The sequence below is a fragment of the Manacus vitellinus genome, unplaced genomic scaffold, assembly GCF_001715985.3.
Source record: "Manacus vitellinus isolate BGI_N305 unplaced genomic scaffold, ASM171598v3 scaffold_45_pilon, whole genome shotgun sequence".
Taxonomy (NCBI): Eukaryota; Metazoa; Chordata; class Aves; order Passeriformes; family Pipridae; genus Manacus; species Manacus vitellinus.
The window spans coordinates 3,960,969-3,979,567 of NW_021940571.1; the positions used below are offsets into that span (position 1 = coordinate 3,960,969).

The 18,599-nt window shown below is 42.2% G+C and overlaps 1 protein-coding gene across 4 annotated transcripts in view; it reads right to left on the reverse strand.

The window, feature by feature from the left end:
• Window positions 1-4,174: 4,174 nt before the first annotated feature.
• Window positions 4,175-18,599, reverse strand: part of MECOM (MDS1 and EVI1 complex locus) — a 46,370-nt gene continuing 31,945 nt past the window's right edge. For all 4 annotated transcript variants that reach the window (XM_018079254.2, XM_018079252.2, XM_018079253.2 and 1 more), the window contains 7 exons: window positions 15,207-15,373; window positions 13,765-13,842; window positions 11,820-11,989; window positions 10,570-10,714; window positions 7,567-7,803; window positions 6,815-7,001; window positions 4,175-5,854 (listed from right to left, as the gene is read on the reverse strand). In XM_018079254.2, the coding sequence (XP_017934743.1) occupies window positions 5,720-5,854; window positions 6,815-7,001; window positions 7,567-7,803; window positions 10,570-10,714; window positions 11,820-11,989; window positions 13,765-13,842; window positions 15,207-15,373 (1,119 nt within the window). In that variant the 3' untranslated portion in view covers window positions 4,175-5,719. The remainder of the gene's footprint in view (window positions 5,855-6,814; window positions 7,002-7,566; window positions 7,804-10,569; window positions 10,715-11,819; window positions 11,990-13,764; window positions 13,843-15,206; window positions 15,374-18,599) is intronic.

Below are 18,599 nucleotides of genomic sequence, written 5' to 3' on the forward strand. Positions count from 1 at the left end.
TTTCTTTCTCTACTCTAGTGTGTTAACACTTCAGATTTCAGAAAAAGCCCTCTTTATTTTGGGAGTGGAGAAAGACTTGTGGATGGGATGAGGGAGCATCCTTGGAGGATGCTGATGTCAGGCTTACACTTCGTGTGTGGAGGCTACAGCTCACCACCTTTATTTCCTGTGGTGGTACCTATAATGCAGGAGGTAGGTCCCATGCTGAGCTAACTGAGCACCATGAGCTGTCCTATCCACTGCTACTAAAAACTCTCACTCCAGTTGTTAACTTTTTCCAGGTGATTTTCTAGCAGGAGTTACTCTGCTGTCCACCTTCGGGAAGACAGACCGGCTGGTGTGGCCTGGACAGAGGGGCTGCTTTGCAAAAGGACCATGTTACACCACTGCATAACTCAACCCAATTAGTGCAAGGCTGCCTGGGCCTTAATTGGGCCTGACACGCGCCTGCTGAAAGAGATTCCCCAGGAATTAAAGCGCTACTTCTCTAGTTTGAGTTGGCTGGTGATGTGAAACATGACATGATTTTTTGAGAATTTTCTGCACTTACCATGAAACAAATCTGCCACAGGTATCAAGCAGGCTTTGTGTTGGGGCTATAATCATATTACAAATTGAACGCTTCCACATGTGCGAGCTGGCACATCTACCCTCGGCTATCTCACATGTATCTGCCCCAAGGTACAGATGCTGAGGTCTTGACACGGCATAATATAGACCTAAATATATTTTCCAGATTGCCTTAGCACATGCTAATGAAAATGAGGAGTAAAAGGCCCCAAAGAAGCAGCTGTTTAAAATTTTCTTCAATCCCCAAAAATCAACTTCTTAATTACTGATAATTTAAGCATCAAAATCACCACTAACCCTCTTTTCCCACCAGACCCTCCCAAGCTGGGAGGCCTGCTCTAAGACTCTCGGGCAAAACTTTCTCTTAGAAGTGTAACATTTCATCAAATATCTTTAGCCCTTCTGGAATTAATTAGTATTAAAATAAAGCAGGGAAAAGGCGGGAGCCTCCTGGAGGTGCCTTCTCTCAGACCCCCTGCTCAGACAGCCAGAGCAGATACTGCTAAAGCTCCTTATGTCAGAATACTTTTATATTTTCACAGCACCTATTGCAATAAAAGGTTCCCCAGACTTCCCCAAATGGATTTATAGATATAAATAGCTTCAACTGTCATTAAAATGTGGACACTCTTGGTTAAAAAAAAAAAGAGGCTCTGCTTCCAACACGCAAAAGGATCTGTGTTCAGTCTGGTTTATGTTCACATCCAGGTGGGCAACCAGTCCCAAAATCTAGGCAGTAGTTTCAGGATAAAGGCTTCAGTCTTGCAGGATGTACCACAAGTTCCTGAATCCTGGCAGTGGGGCCTCTTTCCAGGGATTACTTAACTGTTAGTCTGATTAAAATCTAAATTCTGGGACAATTTTGCTGAAAATTGTTTTCCTCTAGCAGCAAATGAGTCTGAGTTGGGGAAAAAATAAGTAACAGAAGAGGAATACAGTATTTATTTTTTACTTTTTACTTGATGTTCACCATCTCCCCAGGCTTCATTACATGACACTGAACTGTAGAGCTGAGCTTTTCCTAAAGCTGGCACCATTTACTCTATAGAAACAAAAGTTGAATTAATCAGGCTCTTGGAAGCCTCAGACTAGGTGCACTCACAAACCTACAGAGCCATTCAATGGGATGGGAGACAAGATGGTTTTGGCCAGGCTGCAGGATACATTTTTCCCCTAACTGGAGTCCTGGCAAGGTACACGGGCTTTGACATGGAGAAAGGGGGTTCTGTTTGCTGCCGGATACCTTTGTTTTGTTTAAATCATTACTGGAAGCATCTTTAACTTTTCCACACCAGTCTATGACTGACCAACAAAACCACAACTGAGACTAAATATAGCTGAAGGCGGAGAATGCAGCGGAACCATCCAGGAGCTCACAGCGATTCTCCGTCTGAGTAACAGAGACCTGACAGAAAGTTTTAAAGTTCAAGACACGCATGGAGCAACGGGCCAAATTGAATCACTGAGCAAAAGCAGCTTCACAAATGCTTTTATAATAACTTCCCCTCCCATTACTCCACAAATGTACCTATTAAAAACAGCAGCTGACACGGGAACAGCGACTGGGACCCACAGTGGTATCGAGGAGCTGGGCCAGGGTGAAATATTGATTAATCATCTTGTCATGCTGGGGCTTTGTTAGGTTCTGCAGATAGGAATTGAGGGGGTAATGTGCAGCTCCTCCATGTAGTAAGGCTGCTGGATCACATGGGAATGATTTGCTGAGTTACAGAGAACTACTACAGTGGGGTGAACAGTAGGATGATGCTGAAATAAGCTGAAAGGTTTTTAGAAATTGGCCTTTTTTTTTTTCCCCTCTTAAAAAAATAAAATCACTGTAGCAGAAAGACAGAAACCTTAGTCCTCACTCAACAATGTCTGCAACTGGACAAGTGCATGTGTGGTCCATCAGGAAGGGTATGACACAAAAATTACCCAGTTTTCTTTGTTTACTGGGGGATTAGATGACTAATTAAATCTCGGTTTGCTCTTCAGCTATTCCTCTGGGTGAATAACTCTAGCACTGAGAAAAGGCAATGAACATCAAGGTCATGGTAAGGGACCTGCAGAGAGTTGGAGGACTCTTTGTGATATTACAGAAATATATTTCATTCCCTCAGCTCATCATATCCCATCGGCAGGGCTGCTGGGTGGGATACTTTGATAAGAAAATACCAAATTCCAGGCACCCAATGGGAAAAACAACTCAGGGATTGGATGAGTGGCAACATTTGCTCCTTAATAGTCAACAGACCTGGTTATGGGCAGGTTAAACTAACCCTGCAGCTCAGCTCAAGGAGTACTTTCCCTGACAGGTATATGATGCGTGTGCTACTGTAACCCAGAACATTAAACCCAGGGGAGACTGTCCCACCCTTTCTCCACCTCCCAAACCCCCTTTCATCTAGGGCAGGTGAGGGTAGAGCTGAAAAGAACTGTCATTCCATCAAATTAAAGGGGAAAATGATCTGGAAAGTTGTTTGCAGATAAAAAGTGACTTGATTAATCTATTTGTTCTCTTTATTTGGCAGAAACCTAAAACCAAGTTTCACGGTGACTTTAACTGCACTAAAAATAATAGCCTATTTATGCAATTATCTGCATGTACCTGGCCATTGCCTCAGGCCAGTGAAGTGAGTACAAGAATATGCATACAGGCTTTAATTTTATTTTTTTTTCAGTTCTAGTTTAGGCTTCCTGCATGGAAACCATCAGCTTGTAGGTCTCAGCTTGCCATCAGCCTGTGCAGGAGGCTCTGGAGCCGAGACAGCAAACCAAAGGCAGCCCACACCTGTGCTTGTTGGGTTTGGGCTCAGCCTTGCCAATGCCCTTGTTGCTACAGGATGGTTACACATCTGGGCAGAAGGCAAGAGGGACACATACAGGTCATTCTGAAATGTAACTTAGGAATCTGGTGAGCTATGAGAGGTCTTTGTGCACTGACAGAGGCTGGAAGAGGAGCATCTCAGTCCTTCTGATGAGCAGAGCACTAAGATGGGCAGTTCCTGGGCCAATACTGCCTTTCCTGACATCCTGCCTCCCCTGCTCCACAGGCTGCCCAGAAGCAGGGGTTTAGACCTGATCTCAAAGGGAACACAAAAAAAATTACTTTTTTTTCCCCTTTTAGACTCTAAAGGCTCACTTCATGCACTTGGAGGCTTGTTTAGCTTCTCAGCTATGGGTTTTGATCATTCTGGTGAGTCAGTATTTCACTATACACCATCCAAGACACTGCATCCCAACCCTGTTCCCACGAGCAGCAGGTGGGTGCAACATCAACCCAAGCTCAAGGCTCCACAACTGTCTTTGAAGGTGACATTGCACCAATCCCTCCTGAAAAACCACTTAAAATATTCTTCTTTTCCAAAGTAGTGTTTTGAAACTTAGAGGATAGATCTAAATCCCTTCAACAGCCTGTTGAGAGGCTCTGGCTTGGGTCCTACATTGCACAGCCAAGTCCAAGACACCTCAGAGTGCCCCATCCTCTCATTACCCTTATCCTCATCACCCCACAGACCCATCTTTGCTGCCCAGAATGCAGAAAAAAAAAGTGCCAATACTGCCCCAACCCAGAGAAAACCAAGACAATAAGGAAATAGATCCCTTCAGTTTTGTAGTCCTTTATTATTTTTTTTAAGTTGATCCTCCCATAGTAATGTACTGAAATGCGTAACAGTTACATTGTACAAAGCATTTAAAGAAAGTACCTCAACTTGCCGATTATTTCAAAATGAGATTATAAACAAAAGGAAAAATAAATCTGGTCCCTCACTAAAGGTCAAAAAAACCCCCAAAAAATAACTGAATACCTTCCGTTATTTATTTATTTTTTTTTTTTAAAACATAAATTTGGAACACTTCATCTTACAAATAGGATTAACATGAACATAACATCACACAAGCTCGCAGACAACCAGCATAAAATATTGGGTACAGTTTTTTTAATCAGAAGAATCATGCTTTCATGAAGAAATTATAACTGTTTATACAATCGAATCAATTTACTGTATTACAAAAAAAAAAACAAACTAAGTCGCATCTATTAGTTATTTAGTTCATTAAAAGGCAAAAAAATAAAATAAAAGAGGAATGTAAGAAAATTTCCAACACTGTTTTGCACTCCCATATACACAGATCAGTTCACCTCACTTTTTTGGAAGTACATGGGTGCCTTACATCGTAACGCAGTGGGGGACTGGAGCAGTGCTGTTTGTTACAGGAACAGTGCTATTGTAATCAACAAACAATCGTTTGCCAACAAATAAATACATGGTACACACAACACAAAGAAGAAATTAAGAGGGTAGGGGGGAAAGGAAACAATACAACAAAATAGTGACATGATTGTCGAAAATTAAAATCTCCTTACAATGATTCGAACTAGTGGTGCTGTCGATGAACGCGGTGCTTTCACGGAATTATCTGGATGATTTAGCTTCTTGGAGTAGTGAACATTCATAGTTTACAATATACACAAGCCTCTTATGTATTGTTTCTCAGAGTTCTTTCTTTTTCTGTCTTTTTTTTTTTTCTCCTCGTTTTTCCTTTTTTTTTTTAACAATGCAGTTGAGAAGGCAAAAGAATTACGGAGAGAACAAAATATTCCCTGTTACTTCTTTCTACAATTACGATGGATAGTGTGCATTTGATAGAACTATTTTCTTTCTTTGAAGGGCTAAAATGCATAAAGCTTTAATGAAGAGATTTGTACATAAAAGCAACTGTTCCCAATTCTGTGTCAAACTATCTTATACAAAAAGAAAATCAATTCAGTTCCTACTTTAAAGGAGTGCCCATGTGTGTATCAATGCAGTCTTAACCCTTCTGCCCCTGCCCCTCAAAGCCGGGTGAACTGGAAGACACTTTTTCCCGGCCCCGTTTACATAATCCACTGAAACTTTTTTTTTATTTTTAAGTCGCATTGATCCTCCAGAAGTCAGCAGCTGCCTTTGCTGTGCAAAACAAAATATTGAGAATAAATAGTTTCTTTTCTTTTTAAAATTATTCAGTTTAAGGTCACCGGACTTTAAATGAGTGACCCTGCAGATTTATAAGGCATTCTGCTCAGCAGTCTTTTTAAATAGTCATATATGAAAGAGCCATGCTACTGGTTTGGACTTGGTCCCATTCTCGGTAAGACTTCACACTGTCATACGTGACTGATGGACTGAATGGCGCTGGATTCCGCGGCGGCTCTCGCCATACTGTGCCACATGTTGGGAGAACTGTGGGATGCAGAATGAAGGGAGTCCTTGTCGGAGAGAGAGAGCATCATGGCATACGCCTGGATGGGGACAGAAGAAGGACAAAGAGGTCACGATCCCGCGGCGCCGATCTGAGCTTGGACCGGTGCCACCCCCACCCCGTCAGGCTACAGCCACTGTTCTCAACTTATTTTAAAACAAAATGAAAATGCATTAGGTAAAACCACTGTCAAGCCTTTCACCGACACTTTCGACTCACTAATAGTAATAATAATTTCTTCTTTCATCTGGTTTCACAAAGCTCTGAGAAACCTTTGATAGTAGACAAGGTCCCAAAGTCTCCTTTGCCTTCAGATTCTTGGCACAGGAGCCTCTTTTCAAGAGCATGAGGAATCACATTATCCCTTGGCTGGTCCTGTACTTCACCAGGGTCTCCTTTGCTGACCTTTCCTACATGCATATTCTGCAGTTTTTAAAACAGGAATCTTTTAGAGGGGGTAAAAAGACCCTCTAAAATATTTTAAAAAAATGTTTAAAAATATTTTTAAAAATTGTAAGAAATAGCACTAGGATATAATTTTAGTTATTGCTGTTTGTAAAACACACTGAGGACCTTAAGGTGGTAACATCCAACAGGTTATCAAAAAAAATACCAAAAAGCTAAGCCAGCCAGAAGATCAAGTCACATCCCTGGGAGGCAGCAGCTAAACTCCACAGCATCAGCATGACCACGCCGGCTGTCTGAGAGCAGGGTGGGGCTAGTTCTTACCATGGCATTTCAGTGGGTGGCAGACAGGAACAAAAACAGCAAAAAAAGTAAGAAAAAAGTACGGAAATCCTCCATTCTCAGGGACCCAAGGACCCTGTCATGTCTCTGGGGTGCAGTGGGAGCAAAGGAGGAGTCGGGGCAGCCTGAGGTTTGTGGACATGGAGCACAGTCCCATTTGACTAAGCTGGAACAACCCTGCCTGCCACACACTAACAACTTAATCCTGTGGGTATCTGGTGACAATAACACTTTAACTGAGTTAAGCTTTTACCTGGGATTTGGATTTCCTGTACAACGGTTGCTTGAGGTCCTCTGGCAGCTGGGAAGCATTGAAAGCTGCCAATTCAGCTTCACTGTATTGATTTTCTTCCATTTTCCTCATTTTGAGGCTATCTGTGAAGTGCCTTATGTGGTCCAAAGCCGAAAGTCCAGTCTTATTATACTCCTCTTCTTTATACCTACAGAAACACCACAGAGATTTTAATGTCAATTCAATGATCCTCTCTCTGTGTTCCCTTGTCCTCTCAGATTTACATATCTGGGCATTTTCCCCCTTTTTCACATTCATAAACCCCCTTGGCTCATGGAACGGTGATCCTGAAATAAAAGGAATTCCCTTTTCTGTTCTAAAGAAAGGGTGGGAAGTGGGAGTGGGAAGGGAGAGTTTGTTTCTCTCCTGGTGTCTCCACAGCCTTTCACAAGACCATTACAAGGGATCCAGGACGGTTCATGGAGCAGATAACGTCTCTCCCATGAAACTGTCTCACCCTGTTTCCTGTCTCACCCAGAACCTGACAATAGCTCCCCAAGCACAGTTAATTTTCCTAACAAGGGCTACAGATTGCATGGAGAGGCTGGAAGCAGGGCTGGTATTGACCCAAACACAGACGCACGTTGCTATTGTAACTGGGAAGTCGGCTACTCCAGACCGGTTCCCACGGCGCAGTTTGGGGTTGGCATCCTTGTATGGTTTATTGTTTTTATCCCACGTATCGGGCACACCAATACTCGGAAGGAACCAACCTGCCAGGGGAAGCTTTGCAGTTCATGTCCAAAGTACTTGTTTCCTCGTAATCCTCCTCCGGAGTCCCCTCGTGCATGTCACTCGTAACGGGCTCTTTGACTGCCTTCCCTCCCATTTCGCTCTCTTCATCCTCTTCATCCATCATTACTTCATCTTCTGCCTCTTCATCATCCAACAGATCTGAGTTCTGGCTGGCTACCATGGCTTTTTCATCCTTAAAGTGGCTGCCATTCATTCTGAAAGTACCAAAACAAAGCCGAGCTATCAACACAAATCAGATATGAAAGCTCCTCACCAGCAGACACTTGGAGGCAGATCTGAAAAGGATCTGTCCCAGCAGAATAAAGTGATTTCTGTATTTTTTATCTTGCTTGGCTTCAGACATTCAGGCAGCATTGGAGAAAATTCCACTCAAAAATCAGTGGGACATTACAGCACCATCAGCATGGGATTTTCCTGTTACCCTGCTAAAACTACTGTTCAAGCAGAGGTATGTTCAGATATCCATTCCAAATTTTCTCACGCATTATTTCATCTCATGTTTCCAATCATACATGTAGTCTGGACAAAACAACTCACTGCCTTTTAACAGGAGCTGTAGGGGCCAAGAAACGCTGAAAATCAGATCCGGCATTTTTAAAAAAAATGACATCCAATACCACATTCAGAGTTTTAAAGTCAAAATTACATGCATAATTAATTTTGCACGCTACCACCCATTTGGAAGCCATACTGTTTCACTGAATGTATGGATTTCACACATGGGAACCTAAGGGACTTGAGCTGAAGACCTGAAGAGTGGTCTGCAATATTCCTCCATGCTGAACCAGATTATGAACTGATTTGAAGGGCAAGAAGTAATGAAAAGAAAGGTCATATAGCATTTTAAGTGCATTTATTCTTACTAAATGAGTAATTGCAGCAATACACACACGGAAAACCATTTGGCCTACGCGCTGTAATTACGTTGTCCTTTGCTTTCAGACAATGACTTGTCTTAACTACTTCCTATGGGATTTTTATCAAGGACATAATACCCATGCTGAAGTAGGGGCTCGTTTGGTAATGGTCACAATCCTGTAGGGTCTGGAGCATCCGGAGCTGCATTGCATTCACCACATTAAATGGGAGCTAAAGAAACTCGGCACCACCACGTCAACAAACGCCCATCCAGAGGTACTCGTGGTGTGAACAGGCTGCACTCGGTGGAGCCCCCCAAATTCATGCTACCAGTCTATCTGCTCTGCCACATTATGTAGCACAGAGGCCTTGATTCATCTATTGTTCTCATTGTGCAAAAGGTCCTTAACTCTTCCAGGAATACAGTTACAAAAATGGAAACGTTATTGTCGGCACGAAGTTTGCTTCAGATTCCGTGTGCTTCAAACTGTGTGGAACAATATAGGATACACGAAAAGCTGGAGCAAGATAAGATGAGCCCTTCCAGCCTGGTTGGGTTTTAATGTGTGACTTGCTGCTCCAACATACGGACTTTCTGAGGAGTGTACGCAAGCAAAGTTGGTTTCTTACACAACAGCATCGCCTTCCTAAACATAACAGAGTTTTATCTGTTTTCCGAGCAAATTCCAACTGATTGTCATGAGTTTAGTACTGCACTTAAAAAAGGGCTCTAGGGAATGGTCTGTCTTTATAGCACTATCAAAAAATCTGAGGTTGTGCAGAGCAGGGAGAGCTGAAGCAGCCACCCCCCTCTAAGATCATCAGAGCAATATCTCTTTATCATCTTTTATTTAAACAGGCAGAAATAAGAAATTGTTGAGCACAGTTTGGGCTGCCAACTTGCTTGTTATGCTCAATTGAGGCTGCTAGAAATGAAAGGGAGATGGACTACAACCAAAGTAACAAAAGCCATGTGATTAAGAAAACAGATTCTCTAATTATGCTTTCAAATGCAGCAATTTGCCAGGGATAAAATATCCGTCAAGAGCAGTCTGAAGTGCCAAATTTAGAAAGGAAACACTGCACAACCCAGCAACCTTTCCACTTTGCTGACTTCCTGTCGGAGGACATGTTGAGACCAGATGTGCGAGGAAAAAAATCCCAAACCCTCATTGCCAATCAAGATGGAATGAAATTTGAATATGCATGTAATCACTTAATCCAATACTTTTGTGGAAATTGTGTTATGTCCACCATTTTTATCCCTTCACAAAGGCATGTGGAAATTGAGGAGACAGCGAAGTTTGTCACCAACAGTAAGAATTTTTTGATGTTGATAATGAAATGCCAATTCAAGAGGGCAAATAATGCATAATGCAACACCAATCCCAAAGAAATATGTGGGGCTCATGTGCGTATCCATCCCACAGCCTTTTCTGCTTAGCTGTACTTTTATTAGCTGAAAATATTTAGAGGTGGTCTCTCTTCTGTTAGTTCAGAAGAATTCAAACACCCATATACTTAATAAATCTTGGTAGAAAAAAATTCTCTCACATGCTGGAGCACTGTGGACTACCAACGCCTACCCACAGCCTCACGGGCTTTTGGCTAGTCAGCATCTTTCTTGGGATTGAGTTACTTACGGGAAAGGACTTTCAGTAACAACCTTTCATTTGACCCAAGAATTTAGCTTAGTCTACTTTATTAATTACACATTTATATTGCACTTAAATCCTGAGGCTCCATACATTTAGCCACAGGATGTAGAATTCACCTGTTCTGCCACGATTGTAAAGTGAAGGAATTTTCCAACAGACTCAAGTGAATGATGGGAACCTGAAACGGAGAGCTCCTGATACAAGGAGAAATGTGTTCACAGACAGAACCTTCCGTCCAGCATCTGCCACCTGGAATATTTTCATGCATGATGGGGAGAGAACCGACACATTTCTTTCCATAAGACACCAATATGACCACTGAAGCAACCAGATTCTAAAATAACTCTGGCTCCAGACATCATCAAAAGTGAGAAATCAGGCTTAGTATGCAAAATTGGAAAAGGAGCAGTGGCACCTTTTGAATGCAGATCAGACACAACTCACCTCTCCTCTGAGTTTCGAGGGGACTGGTTGCTGTGGTTGCTGTTTCCAATAAAATTCCTAATTTCTGTGAAGTAGGAGTCTTCCTTGTCGTCAAGGATTGCCCCTGTGCTTTCCAGTTCTGAGTGAGGTGAAGATGTTGCAGTACCTTAAAACAAAACACATGACTTCTGTTGCTGGTCTTTTATATTTTCTGTATTTAACTATTTAAATCAAAATGAAATTGAAACTATGGTTAAAATGGGTGAGAGCCAGAAAGAGTTGGTCATAGTGATCTATCAGCTTTTGGCCATAAAACCAGCAATTAGAAGGGAAGTATATTACCCAAGGGCAGAGGTGGTTTCCAGCCAAAATGACTGGTTGCATTCTGGGTGCCATTTCCATGGTTTATAATCGCTTTTGCCAAGTATCTATTTCAACATCTCCCTCCTGTCCCTTGTGATTCAAGGACTGTCAGTAACTGTCTTTGTTAGACCAATGGCTGAATTGAGCAAACAGACCATCATTTAAGCTACTAATTATGCAGATTTGCTTATAATATGGAGCAGCCACTGACATAATCACCCAGGTTCATTAGCACCGAGAGAGCAGTGACAGACGTCTTTCTCTGAGCATTGGGGAAGGGACAGCTCTGGATTCATTGCCTGCACCTGGTTGTTTCCAGTGAGGGGAAATGCAGACTGGAAGGACTGCAGAGAGGTTTTCATTAAACTCTGCAGATACCCAAACCAGAGCAATGACATCCCCTCCCTGCCGCTGCCTTTGCTGCTGCTGTGTGGTGACCGACCTGCTCTGGGCCTTGAGAGGCACCATTACCTCCATAATAGCCAGCACTTTTCAGCTCCTGACAGTGGGAATATTTTAGAAGGTGCCAAGAAAATCTTTTAGAGTGCCCCTTGAGACTCTAAATCTAGGACTCCCATGGAGAGCCAAGTGATTGCGGCGACGGGATTAAACCAATTTTCCCAGTCTGTTCTCAAAACGCTATGGTCGGCTTAATTAAAACCAAAAGAAAAGACATCATCCAGTGGTCTTAAGTTATACAAGGGGAGAGTTTATGCTGGGATTTTCAAAGCACTTTAAATGTCAGCAGAGCTTAGGCACTTACATATTTTCCAACAACCCCCCCCCTCAATCAGAGCAGGCAGCGCGGAGCCGCGTGTGCCTACTGACACCCGGCAGCACTGACAGTGAACGTGCAGCCCCTGGACATGGCACACAGGGCAAGCTGGGGAGGGAAGAGACACACATACCAGACATGTTCCCGTTCTCGTGCTTCTTTAGATGTCTGTCAAGATTGGTTTGTTGACCAAAACACCTGTCACACAAGTGACACTTGAATGGCTTCTCTTTATTGTGGATGTTACGCACATGTCTCTGCAGGTTAGAGGATATGCTGAAGGATCTGTCACAGTATTTGCATCTGCAAAAAAAAACCAAAACAAAACAAGTCGGTAGAAGAGGGTTTGTTAGTAGCTGGAAATGTAAAATTTGTCCTAAGAGACATGAAGCACCTCCTGGGCTCAGTCTCAGTAGCCAACAGCAGTTCCTTGGTCCCTACTGAGGCACAATCCTCCCTGAAATAAAGACAAATTTTGGCTGTATAACTGGAGAGTTGTGCTCTTGGAATGGACACTTCATTTCTGTGGTTGGTTTTTCAGCTTTAATTCACATTAGACTTCATATTTTAAATACCGCCTTTAGGAATAAGCATAATATTTCAGAGTTAATGGTATCAAATTAGCTATGGTAATTGAGTCCCATGTTTTTAAAACTGTTGCACGCAAAGTTGGGAAGTTAGAAAACAGTAGAGCAATAACTCTATTGTTTCATGTGCTGCCAATACAATACAATTAAACACTTTTGGAAAAAACATGAAACAGATCTCTTCTAATGCTCAAATAAGGTAAAAAGGGCTATTTCTTTTCCTATTTTAAATTATGCTGTGTGATTAAATCTTTTCTTGAGGAATTAGCTTGCTCGATTGCTAATCCCAGAGGAAATTTGGTTATCTTGCAAAAACCAGCAATAAACAATCCCAACCTTTAATACCGTGCCAATGTGAGTAGTTTAGTCTATCACTCTGGTACCAGAGGCATCAATTTTCATACTCTGTAGCGATTTGGAGTCCCTAAAGCCTTTACTGTATTGCTCTTTAAGCCATTACTAAGTCATACTATAACTATTCCAAATTCTCTGGCTGGCAAGTAGCCAACAGTCTTCACCACTTTACTTTTTCAATCTTTTACTTCTCCCGTGCCTCTCTTACGCTTGTCAATGATGTCAAATTTTTTTTAGTGCTGAAATCGTCCATTATGCTACTAATTGCTTGTGGCTTTTATGCAGTGGACGGGTTTAACATGCATCAAGACTTTCCTTCAATAAAATCAGATGTGAATCTCATTTCCCAAAGAGACTAGAGGCAAAAAAACATATTGTTTCCTCACAAACAATGAGCTTACTCTGCTCTTTACAGCTCATAAAATGCAGAAATCTGTGCATTTGTTTTACTGGAACATGAACTGGCTTCTTTCCAGTTTAAATTAGTCTTTCATTTTCAATAAGGTGAAGCTTCTATACACATTTCTGCATCTGACTGTCCTGGATTCAGTATCACACACATATTCTTATCAACAGGAGAGTACACCCACACGGGTTTTTGGTTAAGCAGACCTCAGAAAGGATCCAGATTAGGCAGGAAACAAATAAATACAGTAACGCCTTTGCAACCGGGACTTTTCAGAAATCAGATGATTGACAAATCACCCAACTTCAGGCTGCAAATAACACCGCAGAACTCTAAGAAAAAACATTTTTGCAAGAGAAAATATGCCCATGAGCCCTATTGGACATCATTTCAATCACACTGCTTCAGCAGTGCCAGCCATCCCTCCAGCAAAGGCAGAACTTGTGGACAGTGCTGGGGAGCTGCCTCAGCCAAAAGAATTTCACTAACTAGGACCAAAAAACTCCCCCTTCATGCAGCTCCAACACTGAGTATCAGCATAGAATGCACAAAGAGACCAAAACGCAGCGGTGGGTCATCAATGCTAAGAAGGAATGGCTGGAGTTGGCCAAGAAAGGATGTTGAACACCCGTTCCTTGGCTTTATTCAGAGAATCCTGGAATACTTTGGGTTGGAAGGGACCTTAAAGATCACTTGACAACAGCACAGACAGGGGTGAGGGGTCGTGGTACCTATAGGGCTGCTCTCCAGTGTGCGTCCTCAGGTGACGTGTCAGGTTTGCAGATCTCGGGAAAATCTTGCCACAGTATCTGTGATAAGAGAAGGTTTGATAAGAGAACACAACCCTCAATGGCTTTGTCCCAGTTTGAGCTGCACTGGCTGCACAGCCCAAATGGAATCATTAATATATGGTACCATTGGCGCTGCTTTGGTGCAACAACATCCTAAATAAAAGCATTCAGCAAAAGTAAGGGATTGACACACACACATGACAATGGGACTGGAACTGCTGGTACCAACCAGCTTTGCTTGTGCATAAGGGAGGGATATATGAAAACACACTGATTTTAAAGATCACCCCAAGTTTCTAAGCTCACTAGGTGATTATCAGCCTCATTCAGATTTGGAATCAAGAGAATCTGTTATTAAAGCCTCGGATTTCTGCCTCCATGTAAGCAAATTTCAAACCTTTCAACCAATTCTACGTGTCAGCAAACGTGACACCATTCTGTGCATTGAATAGGATCAGAGCAGACAAGACTCAAAGACCTAATCCATCAAGGTATGTTTCTATAACAACATGTCTTGAAAGAAGGTGACATGTTTTCAAAAAGATCAGATAAACCGATATGCCAGTGTCAAACACCTGCACATTCTGGAGATGATATAGAGACCTAAATAACGCAATTTAAAAACCATTCTCCAAACTCAATAATATGTCACAGGAAAAATAATGGCCAAAAAAAATAATTATCCTGGAGTTCTCCCCCTTTGTTCAAGTAAAATATTAATATTCAGTTTATAATTGGCCCATTCTGTTAAGGACATTGAGCCCATTTTTTCATGGGGACAGAGCACACACAGCACACTCTTAGGTGAATGAGGGTGGTGGTTGCTCCACGTGATGACTTTGAAGATTGCATCCCCTCACTTTTACCATCCCATTTATTTTTCCACAACGTGATGTATAAGCCTTCAAAATACCCACACAGCCCAATTCCACTCTCCTTGACAAAGCTCCCATTCATTTTGGGTGCACGTTCAATGACTATCTTCATTGTGGGTTGTTTTTTTTTTTTAAGTCTGTACACATGAGTCCTAATAAGTCATGTATTTTATCACCGATCCCTTTGGATATTAAAACCAGAAGCCTGAGAGAAAACACGTCTGTAGTTTATGATCAAAAAAATCAATAATGAAAGCGCACTTTCATATATGAAAGCGATGAGAAAATCTGGAAAAAAAGGATTGTTTATATAATAGTTTCCACCTCATTTATCAAACCGGTATGATACAGGGAAAACTCTTTGTTTCGTAACACCCATAATTTAATAAATAAGAACCGCAAAGGAAAAGGCTTTTCGTGTTTTGTTGGGCACAGAGAGCGCCGAAAGTCTCAACGTTGTCCCTGTCAGAGACCCCCTGGGCGGGGGGGTTTGGGGAGCAGATTTACCTGCAGGTGTAGCGCTCCTTGCCCTTGCGCAGCAGGGTCTCGGGAAGGGCGCTCGGCGGCGCGCGGAAGTTGAACATGGATGGCACCGACTGGATCAGCTCGCTGGCCTCGGGCTTCAGGGCACTAAAGCTCTCCAGCTTTTCGGCCATGTTCTCTATAGCCGACATCTGCAAGAGAAGGGAGCACAGAACCCGTCAGGGCAAATACCACCGCGGCTTTCTGCTCTCACCAGGAACCTGAAATACGGAGAGCAGACACTGACAAGTGAAAAGAAACAGGGGAAAAAAAGCCAATGGAGAGCTGAAGTCTCAAAAATTACTTTAAGTGAGGTTGTGGCCAAGATGTTGTCCCACTTGGAATACTGCCACCTACAGTGGGTGCTGTCCTAATTGTTATAATGGAAAGCTGCTTCCACACAACATCTGAATCGGCCAGTGTTCATTCCTTCTTAAGTCCCAGCTTCTATAAAATTCCAGTTTTTGCAGTCGTGTTCTGTGGGTGTGTGCCCATGAGTCTCTGCATCCCATCTACTGAAAGCACTGGCCATTTTGACCAAATCAACAGAAACAATAATTGAATTCCTACATCTGTTTTCTTTAAGGACTTGCAGAAGACAATACTGCAAAGGAAACTTCATGAACACTGTAGCTCAACCAAGGGCTGTAACAAGCCAGATCCAGAGAGGCTCCATCAATATCTCAGCCACATCCAACCAACCATTCAGGCCAATTTTTTGCCCATCACAATCAAAGACCAAGAGATAAACTCATAAGAAATGAAGTTTTGGTGAGTTTGGTGCTCTGTATTTACATTACCTGTTAGATGTCTACCCTATTTTTCTACTACCTCTTAATATTCCTGCTCTGTCTTTAGTTGCTTGTAAATCCTCTGTGCTTTGGAATGTCTCCACCCTTGATTAGCTGTCTGTAATTTGCAGGGAGTGGGGATTAAATAATTTCTGGAGAATAATTTCCTTTAAGGTGTCTGGAACAGCCCACAAAAAATTCATCCAAAACCTCAAATATTGCCACTTGAAGAGTTCAAGAATGCTGCTGAGCCTACTGACAGGTGAGAGTAACCATCCACCCCTTTATAACACCACAAACAAACAAAAAGAAAGCATGCCAAGATCTCACCTACAGAGCACAAAAACCACAGCATGAGCCTGTACAATATCTGGCTTGAAAAGAAGAAGGAAATTTTATGAAAGACAAGATGCTGAACACTTCTCAGCTGGAACACCTCCACAAACCATTCTTTAAAATCCATAACAGACTGCTCTGACTGCTGGAAAATCGAAATTTTAATTGGAAGAATTGCACATTTGTTGGGGTTTATTTAATTTTATTTTAATTGGTGGAATTACACCTTTATCTCCTGGAATGACTATTTCCAGGCTGGTTAGCTCTGCCTTTGGCCTGGGTTGCTTTTTTCCCTTTAGCCTGTAGCCTGCCCTCTCATTTCATGCTCAGATTCCTAATGCTGAGTACAAATTGCAACGTACAGGGTACCACTGCCAATTTGCCAAATGTCTTTCATCAAACACGGTGAAAAAAATAAAAGATCTCAGAGGGAAGTCAAGATACATTTACTTGTCAGGCAACAAATGTGAAAGCATTGCGAGGCAGTAGGGGCTGCAAGCTCTGGGGTTTGATTCATAATCACTCAGCTGCTAAAACATTCTCCACAGATGCAAGTGGACAGCACATTTGTCAATATGAAGGATTTTGACATGTACTGATCACAGGCGTGAGATATGTAATGATGATGCTGCTGGGAGAGGAGGTAATTCTATCTCGGCACAGAGATGTCATTATCAACCCATACAACCCAACATTACCATATATTTCTTTTTATATGGCTCCATCTTTTCCTTTAGTCAGAATTGATTCTTAAAGCTTTTACAATAGTCATTCCACTGCCTTTAATTCCTTCTAATTGTTCCCTCCCACAAATTCACTCGTCTATTTTACAGTTGCTGAAAAGAAATGGTTTGAATGAAAAATGCCCTTTGGCCTTTGGGCTGATTAGCAGTGACAAGACAGTGCATGGGTTATGAAAGCACATATTTATGGTGAAGAATAATAAGGGTATTGAGAAGTATAATAAATGTTTTATTTATGTATATTTAATATTCAAGTCCGTTTCATTAGCTAGTGGGTTTAAATCATTTTTGGATCACCATTTCTCATGCACATGGTCCCCCCCCGTAATATATGAGAGCAACTATTTTCCCCCTTACATTTAAAATGGTTTAGTCATGCTGATTTTTTTTTTTTTAGTTCTTATTTCCAGGATTTTGCAGAGGAGAAATTGAGACTGATTCTCCTTTAATGTACAGCGATGCAGACCAGTGCTACCTCCAACACCGCCTCCAGGATTACATCAGTCCCAAAATACGTATGAAATCTGCACCTAATCTTAAATCCCTCATCCAGAGGAAACACAAGCACTTCCAATTATTTTAAAGTATTACCGCTTTCTAAAAATACGTTTCTCACCATAGGAATGACTATTGTGTTTTGGTCTGTTTTTTTCTAAAGCCTGATCTGTGCAGTTACCTGGAATGATTTATGTTTTTGAAGAACTGGACCAGCACCAACAGGAAGAGTTTGGCCTCACAGCTTTGCTGATACGAGGCACTGTCAGATAATCAGAACTGGTACTATCTGCTGGAGGTAGGGCTCACTAGAACTAAAACTGAGGCATTTTTCTTAACAAGTCCTGGAGTGTGTTCATGCTCAGAGCCTTCAGGTTGTAAATACATATCATGAGATGAGCACCTGGGCTGTGGGGGTGTCTTCCAGCCCAGAAAATCTTGCCAGCACAGACCCACAACATGCTCTCCATCACTTCACGTGCAAGCAGACAGCCTCTGCTCATCAGTCTACTTGCAAAATACCAACCAAGCAGTATGAAATCTGGGGGTTGGTCTCATCAAGGACCAGCTCAGGCACCAAAACCAAGCAGGAGTTCTAAACCTGTGACACAGACGTTTGGAAGGCAGTATCCCAGTTCCAAGCAGTGCCCCCAGGGGATGTGCAGGAGGGACAGACCTTCTTCCCAGTGTCTCCTGTCATGCCCCAGCACCAAGAGGTGCATGAGCACTAACTGGAGGCTGCATCTCACTTATGGTGTTAAATGGCCATCGGCTGCTGCTGCTCCCATTCACTTGACTAAGCCCTTTTCAAACCCATTTATATTTTTGTCGGAGAGAGTTCACCAATTTAATTAGGTGCATATGAAAAGATACTGGTTTTTGTTCCTACCAAGGCTTTTTCCTGATAATGCAGCTGTGTGCACCTCTTTTTTTTTTTTTTTGCTATTGTTAACACTAATGAATAACCACTCCTCATTCAGGTTCTGCTCACCATTCATGGGCTACGGAGCTGG